Below are 15538 nucleotides of genomic sequence, written 5' to 3' on the forward strand. Positions count from 1 at the left end.
TTTGTTAAGTAATAAATAAAAAGGATGAAAAATCACCAGAAATTTGTTGATTAAGATGAATACTCTAGTAAGCCTCTTGGATTCAGCCATTGAAGAGTAAATCATAATCGAAATTGAAAAATACAAACAATATTTTTTTAAGATTTAAACAAAAATAAAATTAGAAAAGAAATCTGAAAATAGGATGAAGATTAGAGATACCTTAATCAAAGGGATTCTTGTTGATTCAATTTTGGATTAAAAAAACAATCAAAATATATGGCAAAAAAATATTTGCAACTTGAATGTTGGAGGAAAATCAGAAAAGATAACCATGAGAGAGAAAAATAATTAAATAGGAGAGAGAATTAACAATTTGAAAAGATAAATATGAGAGAGAATAATTTTTTTTTTAAAAAAAGGATATATAGAATTAATTGAAAAAGAGAGATAAAATAGGAAGAAAATTGGGACACATAAATTTTTTAAAATAATGACATTTTTGACATTATTGCTAATATTTATAAAGTATGGATATTTATACTAAATATATTATTTATTTTGACTAGTTTACTAATTTTTCCAAAAAATAATTAACCAAGTCCAACTACTAAAGTGACTTTCAAAAGTTTAGTTACTAAAGCGACTTTTCAAAGTTCAGTTACTAAAGTGACTTTCTAAACGTATACTGAATTTTTTGACCCTAAACATATCACCTGAAAAATCTGAAAATCCAAATAACGCCAAAAAATATGGGAAAATTGTATATAACAGCAAACTAATAACCTAAAATAAATAGAGTATCTAGGGTTTGATTTAATTGTGCTCCATAGCAAACGTGTGCAAAAATTGTCAGGCGCCTCTCTCCCAAATATCTCGCTCGCCACTCTCCTCCAATCTCTCGCTCGCATCCTCACTTTTTATACAAACACAAGTGTATAAAAATTGTTTCTAATTGTATAAAGCAGAGAAAATTGCATAAATACATACATTTTTGTTCCCCTCTCTCTCTTCTTTTAGATCTCGCTCGTCACTCTCCCGAATCTCGCTCGCAACCCTCGCCTTTCTCACTTATACAAATAGAAGCGAAATGTATAAATTGCGTTTCTGTTTGTATAAAGCGTGAGAAAACTATATATACACATGCAAGTACATATATTTTCGCCCTATATACTTATAATTAGACAATAAAAATACTCCCCTGATCAGTTTCTTTTACCTTTCTCTCTTTCTCGTTTTATACAATTTTCAAATCGTATCTAATTTCTCTCTTTCTCGTTTTATACAATTCGATTCAATTGTATATTCATTGTCAAGTCTCTTTTGTCTTTCTCTCTTTCTCATTTTATACAAATTCAAATTGTATATAATCGTTCTATACACTTTTAATAATACAATTCGTTTTATACACTTTGTTTTTATACAGTTTTCTACCCAAGTGTCTTTCCCTTTCTTGTTTTATACAATTTGCTCCAACTGTATATGTATAGCGAATTATACAGTTTCTATTTTTACTATGGAGCACAATTATGCAAACTTTGCTATAGCATACAAATATGAATTTTTTATTAGCTATATGTGAAAGTTGCCCAAAAAATATAATAGAATATATTTAAAAGGAAAATAAATTAACTACTATTGGAAAGAAGTATAAGAACGAAAATGAAATATAATAATAATAAAAAATAAATAAACTTTTAGAATAACAAAAAAAAAAGAACTTAAATTAATAGAAAAAAATTAAAACAAGAAAAAAAGCATGAATAAAAAAAAATTAAAAGTAATTAGCTCGTAATTATTTCATATAATTACCGGCAATTCACAACTTCTTCCTGTGAATTGGATAATGTAATTACCCCAATCAATTACATCAATTATGTCCTGACCAAGTAATTACCTGTCAACCAAAAAAGATGGACAATATAATTGCACCAAGCCCAGTTACTAAAGCGATTTTCCAAAGTCCAGTTACTAAAGCGACTTTCCAAAGTTTAGTTACTAAAGTGACTTTCCAAACGTATACTTAATTTTATGACCTTAAATATATCACCTCATACATCTGAAAATCTTAATAATATCAAAAAATAGGAAAAAATATAATGGAATATATCTTTTTAAATCTTTTTAAAAGGAAAACAAATTAACTACTACTAAAAAAAGGAATATTATATATTATCGTCCAAACAACAAATTCAAACAAAATATAAATATGGCTTCAAACTATTAAATCTTCTCCAAACAAGGTGTGAAAGGCTACTAAAAATAACCATAAATACCCAAAGTTTCTCTCTCTACACCCGCCTTTCCCCCTTTTTTTAAACTCTCTCTCTCTTAAACGTTTTTCATTTCTTCTCTGTTGAAAAAAAATAAATGGTGGAAGAGAGAGACCCAGTTGATGTTTTCATGAGTCTTGACCGGTGGCCTTTATCGCCGCTTGAAGATGAAGAAGAAACTGACACCGTTGCAGCGCGGGAGATGTATATGGTGGGTTTTGTGATCGTCAATGTTGTGGGTCTTCAGTATTATACTGGTTCAATCAGTGGAAGAGAAATTGTTGGACTTCAACGTGAACCGCTGAATCAGTATGATTCAAATGCTATAAAAGTGCTGAATACTCGTTCTGTTCAAGTTGGACACATTGAACGCTCCGCCGCTATGGTTTTAGCACCGCTTTTGGACGCAAATGTCATCACCATTGACGGTAAAACGCATGCATAATTTGTCTTTTTATGTTTTGCAATAAAACTGATATACTTCCATTTGTTAAACTATTTTGTCCCTCATTTTTATTTGTGTTGGTCATTTCTCTTTGTTTTTTTCCGTTGCTTGAAAATCTTGTTGTCAAAGGTTAGAATATCTGAACTTGTTTTCTTGATTCATATGGATGTTCTGGTCGGAGCCAGTGGCGGAGCCAAGATTTTCATGAAGAGGGTTCAAAATAGACCAACGAACTAGCAGTAGGCAGAGGCGGAGCTAGGTGGGGTTCATGGGTTCGGACAAATCCACTAGTTTTTTTAGAGTCAATATTTGTATTAGAATTTTTTTTCTTTTTTCTTTTTTATGCATATTAACTTGAGAATCCCAAACAAATTGATTTAGAACCCCCAAACTCCCAATCTTGGCTTCGCCTCTAGCAGAAGGGGTTGAACATCTTTTATATATCTAAAGAAAAGTATAAATAATATAATTTTTCGCAGAATGGGGTTTGGATGAGCCCCTAACTGTAATGCTCTGCCACTGGTCGGAGCAGAGTAGTCAAAAGAGAAAAGACGCAAAGGCTATTGGAGCTTTAAGCGATGACATAATTAAAGCATGGAGTTTAGAAAGGAAAACTTATAAATAGAAATTTTGTGCAATAGAATGTAACTATAAGACAAACAAGAATTATTTGAACGTAGAACTATGTACGACGTTTGGAATTAAAGACAGAAATCACTGGTGAAGGTGCACAAACTTTAGGCAGCCCTTAGCACCTGGACGCCTACGCCAAAGTGTTAATTAAGTGAGGCAAAGCGCAAAGCGCTTTGCTGAGCTTTGGGGCTTAAGCGTTCCTTTGGCAACATTGGGACAGAGAAATATGGGATGCACATGTGTCTCAGGTAGAAGCTGCATTTTACCTTGAGTTGTGTGATTCATTTGTTTTTTTGCTTCTCATTGAGTCTTCCATTTACCCTTTCCGGAATTGTTGTTGACATTTTCTTTTTCCCAACCTGTGGACTGGTATTTTCCCTTCGATATTTTTTTAATTCTTTTTTTGGAATTTTAGCTTTTCATTGTCAAGTACCTAACTTTTTGCTATTGGAGAATAGAGTTTGTTATGCAGTAATAGTCTCTTACTCTTATAATTTTATGAGAATGATGCTTTGACAGTTACCAGTCTGTTTGCAATATGATTTTTGAAACAAGTTTGTTTATCATTCGTGCATAGGAATTGTTCCAAAGGTAGCTCGTCAAGGAAACAGATACAAACTTCCCTGTCAAGTTCACATCTTTGCAAGATTTGAAGCATTTGAAATAGTAAAATCAGCAATTACAAATGGTGGGTTGTATTTGATTGGTGAGAACAATCCGTCATTTACACTTTCAGAGGCGCAGGTAGTGAAGGAGAAAAGAAGTACACTAGAAGGAAGGGATGTTGATGAGATATTTAAGCTGTTGGATGACAAAGTCAGTAAAAAGGAAGAACTGAAACCATTAGAGCCACCCAAAAATATAATAAAGTCAAAGCTTCTTCTGCACCAGAATGAAGCATTATGGTGGTTGGTTCAGAGGGAGATATCTGAAGAATTGCCTCCTTTTTGGGAAGAGAAAGAGGGTAATTATGTGAATGTCTTGACAAATTACTCTACAGATAAAAAACCTGAACCTATACGAGGCGGAATATTTGCAGATGATATGGGGTTGGGGAAGACACTAACCCTCCTTTCTTTGATTGCTTTGGATAAATGTGGTGATGTTATTTCTTCAATCAAAAGTGGGCATCTAAGTTCTCAGAGAGATGATGGATTAGATGAAGAGGAAGACACATGGGCTGCTTCATTTAGTAAAAGGAATAGAAGGGGAACAGACAGTAGAAACACTGACATTTCGCGGAAGAAGCAAAAGACTGAACAAATACACACTCTACACGTGAAGGGAAAAACAGTTTTTAGTCCTGACAGACGGTCTGCCAATTCAAATTCAGGGCCGACATTGGTCGTTTGTCCACCAGCTGTATTCTCAACATGGACCTCACAGATTGAGGAGCACACAAAACCAGGTTCGCTGAAGTCATATATATATTATGGGGAGCGGACTGGAGATGCCAGTGAGCTGGAAAACTATGACATAGTTTTAACTACTTATAGTATTCTGGCAAGTGAAGACACATGGATAGATTCTCCTATCAAAAAGATAGAATGGTGGCGAGTTATCTTGGATGAGGCGCATGTCATTAAGAATGCGAATGCTCAGCAAAGTCGAGCAGTTAACAATTTGAAAGCTAATCGAAGGTGGGCAGTAACAGGAACACCAATACAAAATAACTCATTCGATTTGTATTCCTTGATGGCATTTTTGAGATTTGAGCCTCTGTCTATTAAATCCTATTGGAACAGTTTGATCCAACGGCCCCTTGCCCAGGGAGATGAGAAGGGGGTATCCAGGCTACAGGTAAGTTCTTGTTATTTGTTTTTTCCAAAAGTTTGTGTTGCATTTAAAGTCGCCAATATTTTTTTTTGCGGTATTGCCTCGTAATTCTACTTCTCTTTATGAATTGAGACCATTGCAAACTGTTTTTTCCCCAGTTCCAGTTCTCACCTTTTCCGTAATTATCATGCTTTTCATCCCTTTCCGTTATGACTGTATTTATGAAAGTTATGTCATTTCCACTATGTTTTGGACATATGAACTTTTGAAATGTGAGGAATGAGCTTAAGGTTTAGATGCACTAGGTCTTAAATTTCGGTCTCTTCCTATGTACTCCTAAAACAGGAGTGGAAGTTTGCCAGCCGTAGACAAATAGTTGAGCAGTTGGTTATATAGGGAGGGGTAGGGCATTTTCTGGAAGGAGGAGCATGAAGATGGGGTGTTTTAGTCTCAGGCTCTGGCAAAATCTACTGAGTCCTATAGTGTTATGACTTAGGAGGTAGGAGAGTCAAATTATATGTGCAACGATAGAGAATGGGAAGGTAAAGGACTGTTCCAGTTTCAGGAAGTGCTAAAGCTGGATCTGACAACCTTTTCTTCATAGGTGATGTGTTCCTCTTTGATGGTTAGAGCGCCATTTTGTGTTAAAGTATTACAATATGCCTACTATCTGTTGGTAGATAGTTTCAGGTGTATATCCACCTATTTAAAGTTTGAATATGGACTACTCTAATTTAAAGTAAATTTATTTAGTGCCGCTGGTTTGTATATTTATAATGGTGAAAGGTTATTTATCTTTGAAGTATCCTTCTATTTAATTTATGATGCATGGCAATCTTCACTCATCAACAGTACATTGAATAAATGCAAATGTGTTGTGTTTTGCTTCAGTGACATCCATTATATTCTTGAGGAGTTTACTGCACATAATATTATTGCTACTATCCTAAAAGTTCTGTTAGAGAAAGATTTCTCTGACAATACAAATGCAAGCTTTAGATCAATTACATAATTTGCATTGCTGAAGCACAACTTCTGGAATCTGAGATTTAGCTGATTGCACCTGGAAATTCCTCTAAAATTTATTACCATTCTCAATTTCATATCTCTGGGGGAAAGAATGTGGTTCGTGAAGAAAAATAACAATTTTTTATTATTTCAATTTCATTTGTGTGAAAGATTAGTTGCTAAATCAAGGCAAGTGGGTTTAATTCATTCTCTTTCTCATTTCATAGTTAATTAGTTTTACACTCAAATTTATGTACCCTACTAGTTTGTTTTAGGATTCTGATTTTCATTGGCCTTTCAGGTGCTTATGTCAACGATGTCGTTAAGAAGGACAAAAGAAAAGGCTCTTACTGGTTTGCCATCAAAATCTATCGAGACTTTTGTTGTGGAACTCTCTGGAGATGAAAGAGAAATTTATGATCAGATGGAATCAGAAGCTAAGAAGATTGTCAATCAATACATCTCTTCTGATAGTTCAATGAAAAATTATTGGACTGTGCTGAGTGTAATTGTACGACTTCGACAGATCTGTGTAGATTCAGCGTTGTGTCCTGCAGATCTGAGATCTTTGCTTCCATCAAATAAAATTGGAGGTTAGACTTGAAATCTCTTAAATTTGTTTGTTCTTGTTTTGGTAGCCAAATTTACATAAGATCCAGTAACTTCATCTGGCCTTTTCTAGTTTCAAGGACTCTAGAAACTATAATGTTGACTCTTATGATTCAGCTAGACAAGTAACTTACACATTTAATAATTGAATTAAACTAGATGTGCAAAGCAACCCACAGTTGTTGGAAAAAATGCTCTCAGCGCTGCAAGATGACGAGGGCATTGATTGCCCAATCTGCATTTTTCCTCCTACCAATGGTGTCATTACTTGTTGTGGGCATATTTTTTGCAAGTCATGCATTTTGAAGACCATAAAACGTGCCAAGGCTTGCTGCCCACTTTGCCGCCATCCTCTGACAGAGTCTGATCTATTTATCTGCCCACCTGAAGCATCTAATGCTGCAAATAGTGGAAGTTCATCCACTGCATCATCCAAAGTGATTGCACTCCTAAAACTTCTTGTTGCATCAAGAGATGAAAGCCCTGGCAGAAAATCAATTGTGTTCTCTCAATTCAGGAAGTTGTTGCTCCTACTTGAAGAGCCGCTTAAAGCAGCTGGTTTTAAGATATTGCGCTTAGACGGGTCAATGAATGCAAAAAAGAGATGCCAGGTCATTAAAGAGTTTGAAATCCCAGCTCCGGAGGGGCCTACCATCTTGCTTGCAAGTCTAAAAGCTTCAGGTGCTGGAATAAATCTTACAGCTGCTTCTAGAGTCTATCTAATGGAACCTTGGTGGAATCCCGCAGTTGAGGAGCAAGCTATGGACAGAGTCCATAGAATTGGACAGAAGGAAGATGTGAAGATTGTGAGGATGATTGCACGAAGCACCATTGAAGAACGGATACTGGAACTGCAGGAAAAGAAGAAACTGCTGGCGAGGAAGGCTTTTATGAAGAAGAGTTCACAAGATCAAAGGGAGATTAGTGTTAATGATCTTCGTACCTTGATGCACCTGTGAGTCACATTTTTATTCGTAGATGGATTTATATGTTTTGTAAATGCTTAACTTACTATACATCTGATCTTTTTGGTCAGAAATGCATCATGATGTTCTCTGTTTTGAATTATTTTGCTGAACTTGTGTAATGCATTTGGATGAAGATGGAATTAGTTCTTTGAAATTGTTCCTCCTTGCTAGATATGTCTATGAAAAAAAGGTCCCATGTGGTAGCAATTGCTAGAGGTGGCAAAATCAACCTTGTCCTTATTGAACTGCCCATTTCAGTCCATAAAAAGTTAGGCTAATATGTAGCATAGATTATATGAAATTTTTTATTCAAATATTGATGAAATTTCACACACCTCAATATTTAGGGGCCTTATAACAAAACTCATTGATACTTTTCATATTTACTAAACCTAGGACACTTCCTCTCCTCCCTTTCTTGCTTGTCTCTTTTCTTTTCTCGTCCCTCTCCCTTTGTGCATTTGTGTATATAGTTCCTCTCCCCCTGTGTATATAGCCTTCTCTCACTCTCTCCTTTTTTGTATTTGTGTATCTACCTTTTCTTGTTCCTCTCCCTCTATACATTTTTGTATCAGGCATGAAGAAACCTTACCCAATATTCAAGAACCGGGTTCTTGAATGATACACACAAGATACTTGTGTTAACGACAATATCACCAATATATCGTGGAAACCTTCCTAGCTCAAAGAAGAGAAAAACCAGAGACTTTTATATTTATTTAACAATTATAACTTAGTAGATCGATGAACCTAACTCTAAACGTCTACCCTTTCGATTAACTATAATCGAAAATACTCTCAGCTCTCCAAGAAGTCAAACTTGCTTCTTGGTTACAAGAACTCTCAATTTCTCTAACCCTTAGCAAGAAGTTAAACCCACTTCTCGCTTACAATACTCACACACACTCAAGACTCTCACAAACACTGATCAAAAGACTGATCAATGTGACTCAACTATTCGAAAGTAATTCTGACTCTAGAATTCTTTCGTTTCTATCTCTCAATTACTTTGGCCTTTGCTATAACCGTCTCTCTTTTCCTCTTTTCTCGATTAGTGAAGACAACCTTCCTTGTCTCATTTTTGCTCCTTTTATAGAAACTCTGATTCGTTGTTTGCCTTCTTCAACTTCAATGCTGAAAGGACTTCGTGTTTTCCTTTTCCTTATTTGTCTCAACTTTTTCTTTCTTTATTTGTCTTTGTTTTGACTTTTTTTATTTATTTCTGTTAATCATCTTTGACTCAGAGTACTGCTATCCTTTATTGACTTGGACTGTGCTAATTATAACACGTTTCTTTATTCGTGGTCATCTTTATTTTCTTTAATCCATATGTATATATGCACCCGACTCATATTTTTTAGCATCAAAAGTATTTGTATGACCATGTAATTTGCTCATCTTGATGATGGCAAATACATACATGTGTGTCTTGTATACCTTCTCAATTCTTCCCCCTTTTGACACAATAGTCGAAGGATATTAGCCATCCAAACCGCAAAAACAGTTGGACCAAAGCATTAGGATCCAGAGGATCAACCAAAACAATTAGGCACTAGATGTTTAGCTCAAGAGGCTACATCAAGCTACAGAAGGAAAAGCAAAACACCACAAGCATCAATAATGTCTGAACAAAAACAAGAGCTAAGAGGCTACTAATGAAGGGTTCTGATAGGTGGAAGAAGAAGCAAGGACACGAAGCATGTGCTAGCAGGTGATCCATATAAGCATTGTTGTCAAGTTGTTGTTGGATAAGTAGGTCCTTCAACTGTGAAACTTCCCATATGGACCAGCTAACCTTGTTTCAACGAGACAAAACTTCACCCCTTAACACCTCATTCTAAGCCCTGGCCATATTGAGCTCATTGAGAAGACTATCAACAGGTCCAACAACACGAGGAGGAGCAACAGAAACCTAGTCCACAACATCAAAAGATTGCATTCAGCAAGAGTAGTCCTAGTGAACATGTCATTCATATTTAAAACCCTGCCTACCTTAAGAGGCACACCAAACTCCCTGAACACAGTAGTCAACTAATTACCATAGGCTAACTGGTGAGGTTTTATGGGATCGCCAGCTCTGGCCATATGCCGGATAATCAACGAGGGCCAGTCAATAGGTTCCATGTTTTTTAAGGCACGTGCAATTCTCATATCCCTAAAAGATGCCTCATGGCGTCGTTCACTTCACCCCTAGGTAGTATGCCCTTATGGGAACATTAGTTTGTGAAAAGGTGACATCTCCTCTTTAGAACCTTAATAGGACGAATAGAGACCCTCCCCTGCGAGAATTTTGAGGTGAGCACACAATTGGCATCTTTCGTCCATTTATACTCGGCCAAACCGGTAGAAGGTATTTGAAAGATCTCATCCAGACGAACCTAATCAAAGACTAATTCTACACCATGTACTAGCAAAGTAGCCACAATATTTTCCACCAGAGTCAAGTTAGTATTAAACTCTATCACCTTATTGTCGTATACCATTTCCTCAGCTTTCAAGAACACATCCACCCACCCTTGAGACACAAATAGGTCAAGCAATTTTTTGACTGCATGGATATCCTAATTTCTGGACGAATAGTTCTACCTCTCAGGATAATTTTAGATTTAAAATATGCTTCCTTCCCCATGGCTAGAAACTTAATCTCATTCTTAGTAAGGGTTTGGGAAGGGGGAGGGGTGATGGAGTGAACAGATTCAACACCTTTATCATCGATATCAAGAACAATCAGAGTCTTGGGAGAATGAATGGGAGACTTACCGATGCGACGTAGTTTCTTGCTTATGTCAGCAACATTTTGAGGTGAGCTTGACTCAAATTCCTAGTATGGGGATGGCGGAGAGCCATCTTTTTTATGACGATATGCTTGTGAGGTATCTGGAGACCCGTTCACTTGAGTGGAGGAGGGGATATTTAAGAAGCATCAGAAGGAGAAAAGGGGTTGGAGTCCACATTCTTTGGGGAGGATTGTGGTGGAGGGTTAGGGTTTTGTGATTTGGGATATTAGGGTGGTTTAGGAGAGAGAAGACGGGTTTGGAGGGAGGAGAGAGGTTGTTAAGGTGGTCTGAGGACGGAGAGGGAGTGAAAGGGTCATTGGAGGCATGCTGTGTGGTGAAGGGCGACGATAACGGTGGTGGTGTGTTTTGTTGATAGGGTCTTTGAAGAGGCGATGGAGGTGGAGTAGTGGCAGAGACACCTTCCCTCTGAGAGGAAGCCTTGGGTGACTCTGGAGAGGGATTTTTTTTGGCGAGATGAGGGGTTCCTCGTCATCGGAATAATCAACAAGATGGAATGCGAAGGCCATGGTGGAAAGCAGTTTTGGGGTTTGTGTAAAAGTGGTGAAGGATGAATGAAGAAGAATTGGAAGTGGAGTTGTAATGATGGACCTTATCTGATTTTTAAGTCTGGGGAAGTTCAAGAGACGGTTGTCAAATCAAGAGGTGATTGATGGATTATCTATGATGCAAGTTTTCCGCCAAGGCGATACTGTTTAGGAGAAACTGACATAATAAGGACCTAAGGACCTAAAGCTAATCGATTTCTTTGAAATTTCCTCCTTCCTAGTGACTTAATGAAAATACCAGCAACTTGGTCCGCTGTGCTACAGATTGCCATGATTATGTGCCCTTTCTCCACATTATCCCTCAGAAAGTGATGACAGACATCAATATATTTGGTTCTTTTGTGTTGGACCAGGTTCTTTGCCATGTTGACAACACTTGTATTTTCACACATAATGGGGATTCAACCCACTTTGATTCCAAAATCTTCTAGTTGTTGTTTGATCCATAATAATTGGGCGCAAAATGAAGCATCGACAACATGTTTACCTCAGCCGTTGAAAGTGCGATTGTGTTTTGCTTTCTGGTTGCCCATGAAACAAGACAAGGTCCTAAAAAGTGTAGCATTCAAGATGTGTTTTTGATATCAACCAGGTAGCCAACATAGTAAGTATCAGCGAAACCTACTAGATCAAAGGAGTCACCCGAGGGATACCACAACACCAGGTTCACAGCTCCTTTGAGATATCAAAGTATTCTTTTGACAACCTTTAGGGGAGATTCTTTGGGACATCACTGAACCTGGCACATAGCCCAACACTTAACACTATATAGGGTCTGGGGGTAGTTATATACAAAAAAGATCCAATCATTCCTCTATATTTTGTGTCATTTACTTGAGAACCAGTTTCATCCTTGTCAAGCTTAGTTGTAGCACCAATGGGGGTATGGATCGTCTTAGGCAAATGCATCTCAAATTTCTTTAGTTATTCCTTGATGTACTTAACGCTATATAGGGTCTGGGGGCAGTTAGATACATAAGAGATCCAATCATTCCTCTATATTTTGTGTTGTTTACTTGAGAACCAGTTTCATCCTTGTCAATCATACTTGTAGCACCAATGGGGGTATGGATCGTCTTAGGCAAATGCATCTCAAATTTCTTTAGTAATTCCTTGATGTACTTAACACTATATAGTGTCTGGGGGCAGTTAGATACAGAAGAGATCCAATCATTCCTCTATATTTTGTGTCGTTTACTTGAGAACTAGTTTCATCCTTGTCAAGCTTAGTTGTAGCCCAATTGGGGTATGATCGTCTTAGACAAATGCATCTCAAATTTCTTTAGTAATTCTTTGATGTACTTTTGCTGATGGAGACTGCTTGATTTGGAAACCTAGGAAGAAAGTTAGTTCACCCATCATTCTCATCTCTAATTTATTACTCATTAACTTAGAAAACTCAACCCTAAGTGAGGCATCAATTCCCCCAAATATGATGTCATATACGTAGATTTGAACGGTAAGTAGATCTTGACCTTGATTTTGAAGAAATAATGTATTATCTATTTTTCCTCCTTGTCTCATTTATAGAATCTCTGATTCGTCGTTTGCCTTCTTCAACTTCAATGAAGAAAGGAAATTGTGTTTCCTTTTTGTTATTTGTCTCATTTGTTTCTTTCTTTATTTGTCTTTTTTTTACCTTTCCTTGTTTGTCTCAACTCTTCTTATTATTTCTGTTTATCGTCATTGACTCGGAGTACTACTATCCTTTATTGACTTGGACTGTGCTAATTATTACACATACCTTTATTCCTGCTGTATCTATATTTTATTCAATCGATATGCATATATGCACCTGGTTCATATTTGTCAGCATCAAAAGTATTTGTATGACCATGTCATTTGCTCATCAAGGCACATGTAAACTCCACCTACATAGATATATGATTCTTTATATTTGTATATATGATATAAATGTTTGAATTGCTCAAGAAAAATTGAAGAAAAAAGAGAAGATCCAGAAGTAAAGAGTGTGATATAATATGTACGATAGAAACTACTTCATATTTGTATTTTCGATGTTGTATTTCTGTTTTTGTTAAACAACAAAGAAGAGAAATTTCATAAGTAAAGAAGAGTTTGATACATTTTGAGATCTTTCCTTGCATGATACATGCTGCTTTATATATGTATCTATGATACAATTTAAATTTCTCAAAAACAATTAGGAAGAAGATGAATGTTATAGCGAAGAAGAGTTTAATACAGTCTAAGACTTTTCAATACAATCTGTATCCATGATACATTGTTTTTTTACATATGTAATGATAACTAAAAGTGTGTGATATATTTGATACAATTTAAAATTATGATATAGTCTGCTTTACATCTATACTATGAAATATTATATGAATTTCTAAAAAAAGATGAATTTCAAAAGCAAAGAAGAGCCTTACAATTAGGATTTTTTTTGACATTTATGAGACATGTTATTTTATATCTACATCTATGATACGATGTTTGGATTTCTCAAAAAGTAAAATTTCAGAAAAAAAGAGAAGTTTGATACATCTATGATCTGACATATTCTAAGATTTACTTTGATATAGTTTGTATTTACGATACTTGATACTTTACATATGTATCTATATATAGAGATTGAATTTCTCAAAATAATCAATGAAAATGAGAAGATTCAGAAATGAATGAGAGAAAATTTAGAAGAAGCCTCAAGTTTTAGCTAAGGATATTCATCATAAAATCTAAAATTATCGAATTGACTACAAATGAAGCCTCTAGCTAATATTGTATTCTTGGACTCTGAGTTTTTGGTATTCATAAATTTTCTTACTTGTGGTATTGATCAATCTTTATCTTTCCTTATTAGGTTCAGTTTATAAATTTCAAGGATTTATACCATGCTTTTTCAAAGGCCATTGATGGCTAAAGAATCTTAAAGTAAGAAGATTCTTACTCAAGCAGAGTTATGTGAAGAAATTATTATTTTTATTATTTTATGAGTAGACTTTATTTTATATAATATGTTATTAATTGTAATATATTCAAAAAGTTATATTTATTTTACCACAAATTTATGCAATACAAGAATACCTATGTAATGAGATAAAAATAATTATTTATTAGTTAATCTTATTTTTGTCAACTAGTCATGGACACGTGAGCTGTACGTGTGGGCCATATTAAATGGTATCATGCTCTGTGGAGAGACATTTGTAAATGTGTTGTTATGATTGAGTGCATTATTATTGATGTAGTAGATTATAAATACTAATAATTGGGTGCATTATTTATAATTTACAGAAGTAATGTAAGTTGATAGTATTCACACAAATTATGTATAATACTTTGAAGATCAGGATGTGAGGTAATTAATATTTGGTGGTATTTTATTAAATTTTAGTTAATCTTATTTTAGCCACAACTCTTAATACTAATACGTTATCCTTACCAACCTTTTTTTGGTAAAAAGCTTTTATGAGTTGTCATTATTATTCTATATCGTGTATGTTTTTTTATCAGTATCTAACTTGTGAAGAACGTTACTAAATTTTTATTATGAGAGGGAAAAAGGTGATATATTTTACCTTAATCCTTATTGGCTAATATTATATCATCTGATATGAATGTTAAAATATCATTGGTTAGTGTTTGGGAGTGGCCACTTCTATGAGGTTGTCTTTTTTCTTCTTATTCCTTATTGACATTCACCTTCACCTTTTGGGAATAACAAAGAAGAGGGTCGTAATAATAAAGATAGTGTTTTACTATGTTTGTACCATGAATGCTCATGAGTAATTATTTCTCGATCAAAGGGTATATTCGAATTGTTTCTATCGATTCAAGTTGTTGCTGATTGATTTACCGAGCGTGTGTTGTAGACTTGTTGATCCAAAGAGGCAGTTGCAGCAATACAAAGTCAGAAATTATGGAATCTTGGTTGGTCATTTAATTGGTGAAATATTTGTACATATGAATTTTCCTCCATTACATGTTTGATATTTTTTGCAATTTGGTTTAAAAGAATCCTTCATTCAACTTTGATAACATGTAGGTCAACTCTTGTTAGTATCAAAGAAGTATAGTTTGAAGTAACATGGATTGTTATCACGCGTCACCGATGACAATAGATCGTGATAAGCTTGACCTTGTGCCTTGAACGTGTACACTCATTTCTTGCAGATGTCAGTTCCTTATCCAGGTTAACAACAAAAGATGTAAAATCAAAGATGCTATTATATGTACGAATATTTTTGCGAAACTCTACGGCGTATGCAGTAGATGCGACAAACATTTCGTATAGTTTTGTTGAAGCTTCAGTGGTTGTCAATTTGATATATCCGCTCACAAAATAAAATGTTGATGGTTCATGTTCCAATCTTTTTTGCATCAAAATAAATGCATTATGGGACGATTTTAACATGTGCAGATATGATAAAGATAAGTTGTATGGGGAGAGGATATGTTAAGAATCTAACTTCATAAAGTTATTGAATGTTGTAGTCATGTAAGATACGAATAAGATTTTTCCAGTGTACCTCCAACT

The 15538-nt window shown here is 35.2% G+C and overlaps 1 protein-coding gene and 1 long non-coding RNA gene across 4 annotated transcripts; both read left to right on the plus strand.

The window, feature by feature from the left end:
* The first annotated feature begins 2216 nt into the window (after positions 1-2216).
* Positions 2217-14364, plus strand: LOC101248847 (putative SWI/SNF-related matrix-associated actin-dependent regulator of chromatin subfamily A member 3-like 1). Of its 3 annotated transcripts, none has more exons than XM_010315713.4 (5): positions 2217-2680; positions 3908-5130; positions 6416-6707; positions 6883-7678; positions 13862-14364. In XM_010315713.4, the coding sequence occupies exons 1-5, from the start codon at positions 2350-2352 to the stop codon at positions 13872-13874; spliced, it is 2655 nt and encodes an 884-aa protein (XP_010314015.1). In that variant the 5' UTR covers positions 2217-2349; the 3' UTR covers positions 13875-14364. The 3 variants fall into 3 exon arrangements, with proteins under 3 accessions (XP_010314015.1, XP_004252012.2, XP_025884356.1); XM_004251964.5 differs by having other exon boundaries at positions 13868-14138; XM_026028571.2 differs by lacking the exon at positions 13862-14364 and having other exon boundaries at positions 6883-7845.
* A 350-nt stretch (positions 14365-14714) lies between these two features.
* LOC138340565 (uncharacterized) lies at positions 14715-15370 on the plus strand. Its single transcript, XR_011213208.1, has 2 exons — positions 14715-14931; positions 15047-15370. It is a non-coding gene; the product is annotated as an uncharacterized lncRNA (long non-coding RNA).
* The last annotated feature ends 168 nt before the right edge of the window (positions 15371-15538 follow it).

Source organism: Solanum lycopersicum, chromosome 12, assembly GCF_036512215.1.
Source record: "Solanum lycopersicum chromosome 12, SLM_r2.1".
Classification (NCBI taxonomy): Eukaryota; Viridiplantae; Streptophyta; class Magnoliopsida; order Solanales; family Solanaceae; genus Solanum; species Solanum lycopersicum.

Bases quoted from the DNA above. Each gene is read 5' to 3' on its own strand.
- LOC101248847 (XM_010315713.4), top strand. From the start codon at position 2,350: ATGGTGGAAGAGAGAGACCCAGTTGATGTTTTCATGAGTCTTGACCGG. The intron at 5,131-6,415 runs GTAAGTTCTTGT...TTGGCCTTTCAG, and splicing joins AGGGGGTATCCAGGCTACAG to GTGCTTATGTCAACGATGTC. The intron at 6,708-6,882 runs GTTAGACTTGAA...GAATTAAACTAG, and splicing joins TCCATCAAATAAAATTGGAG to ATGTGCAAAGCAACCCACAG.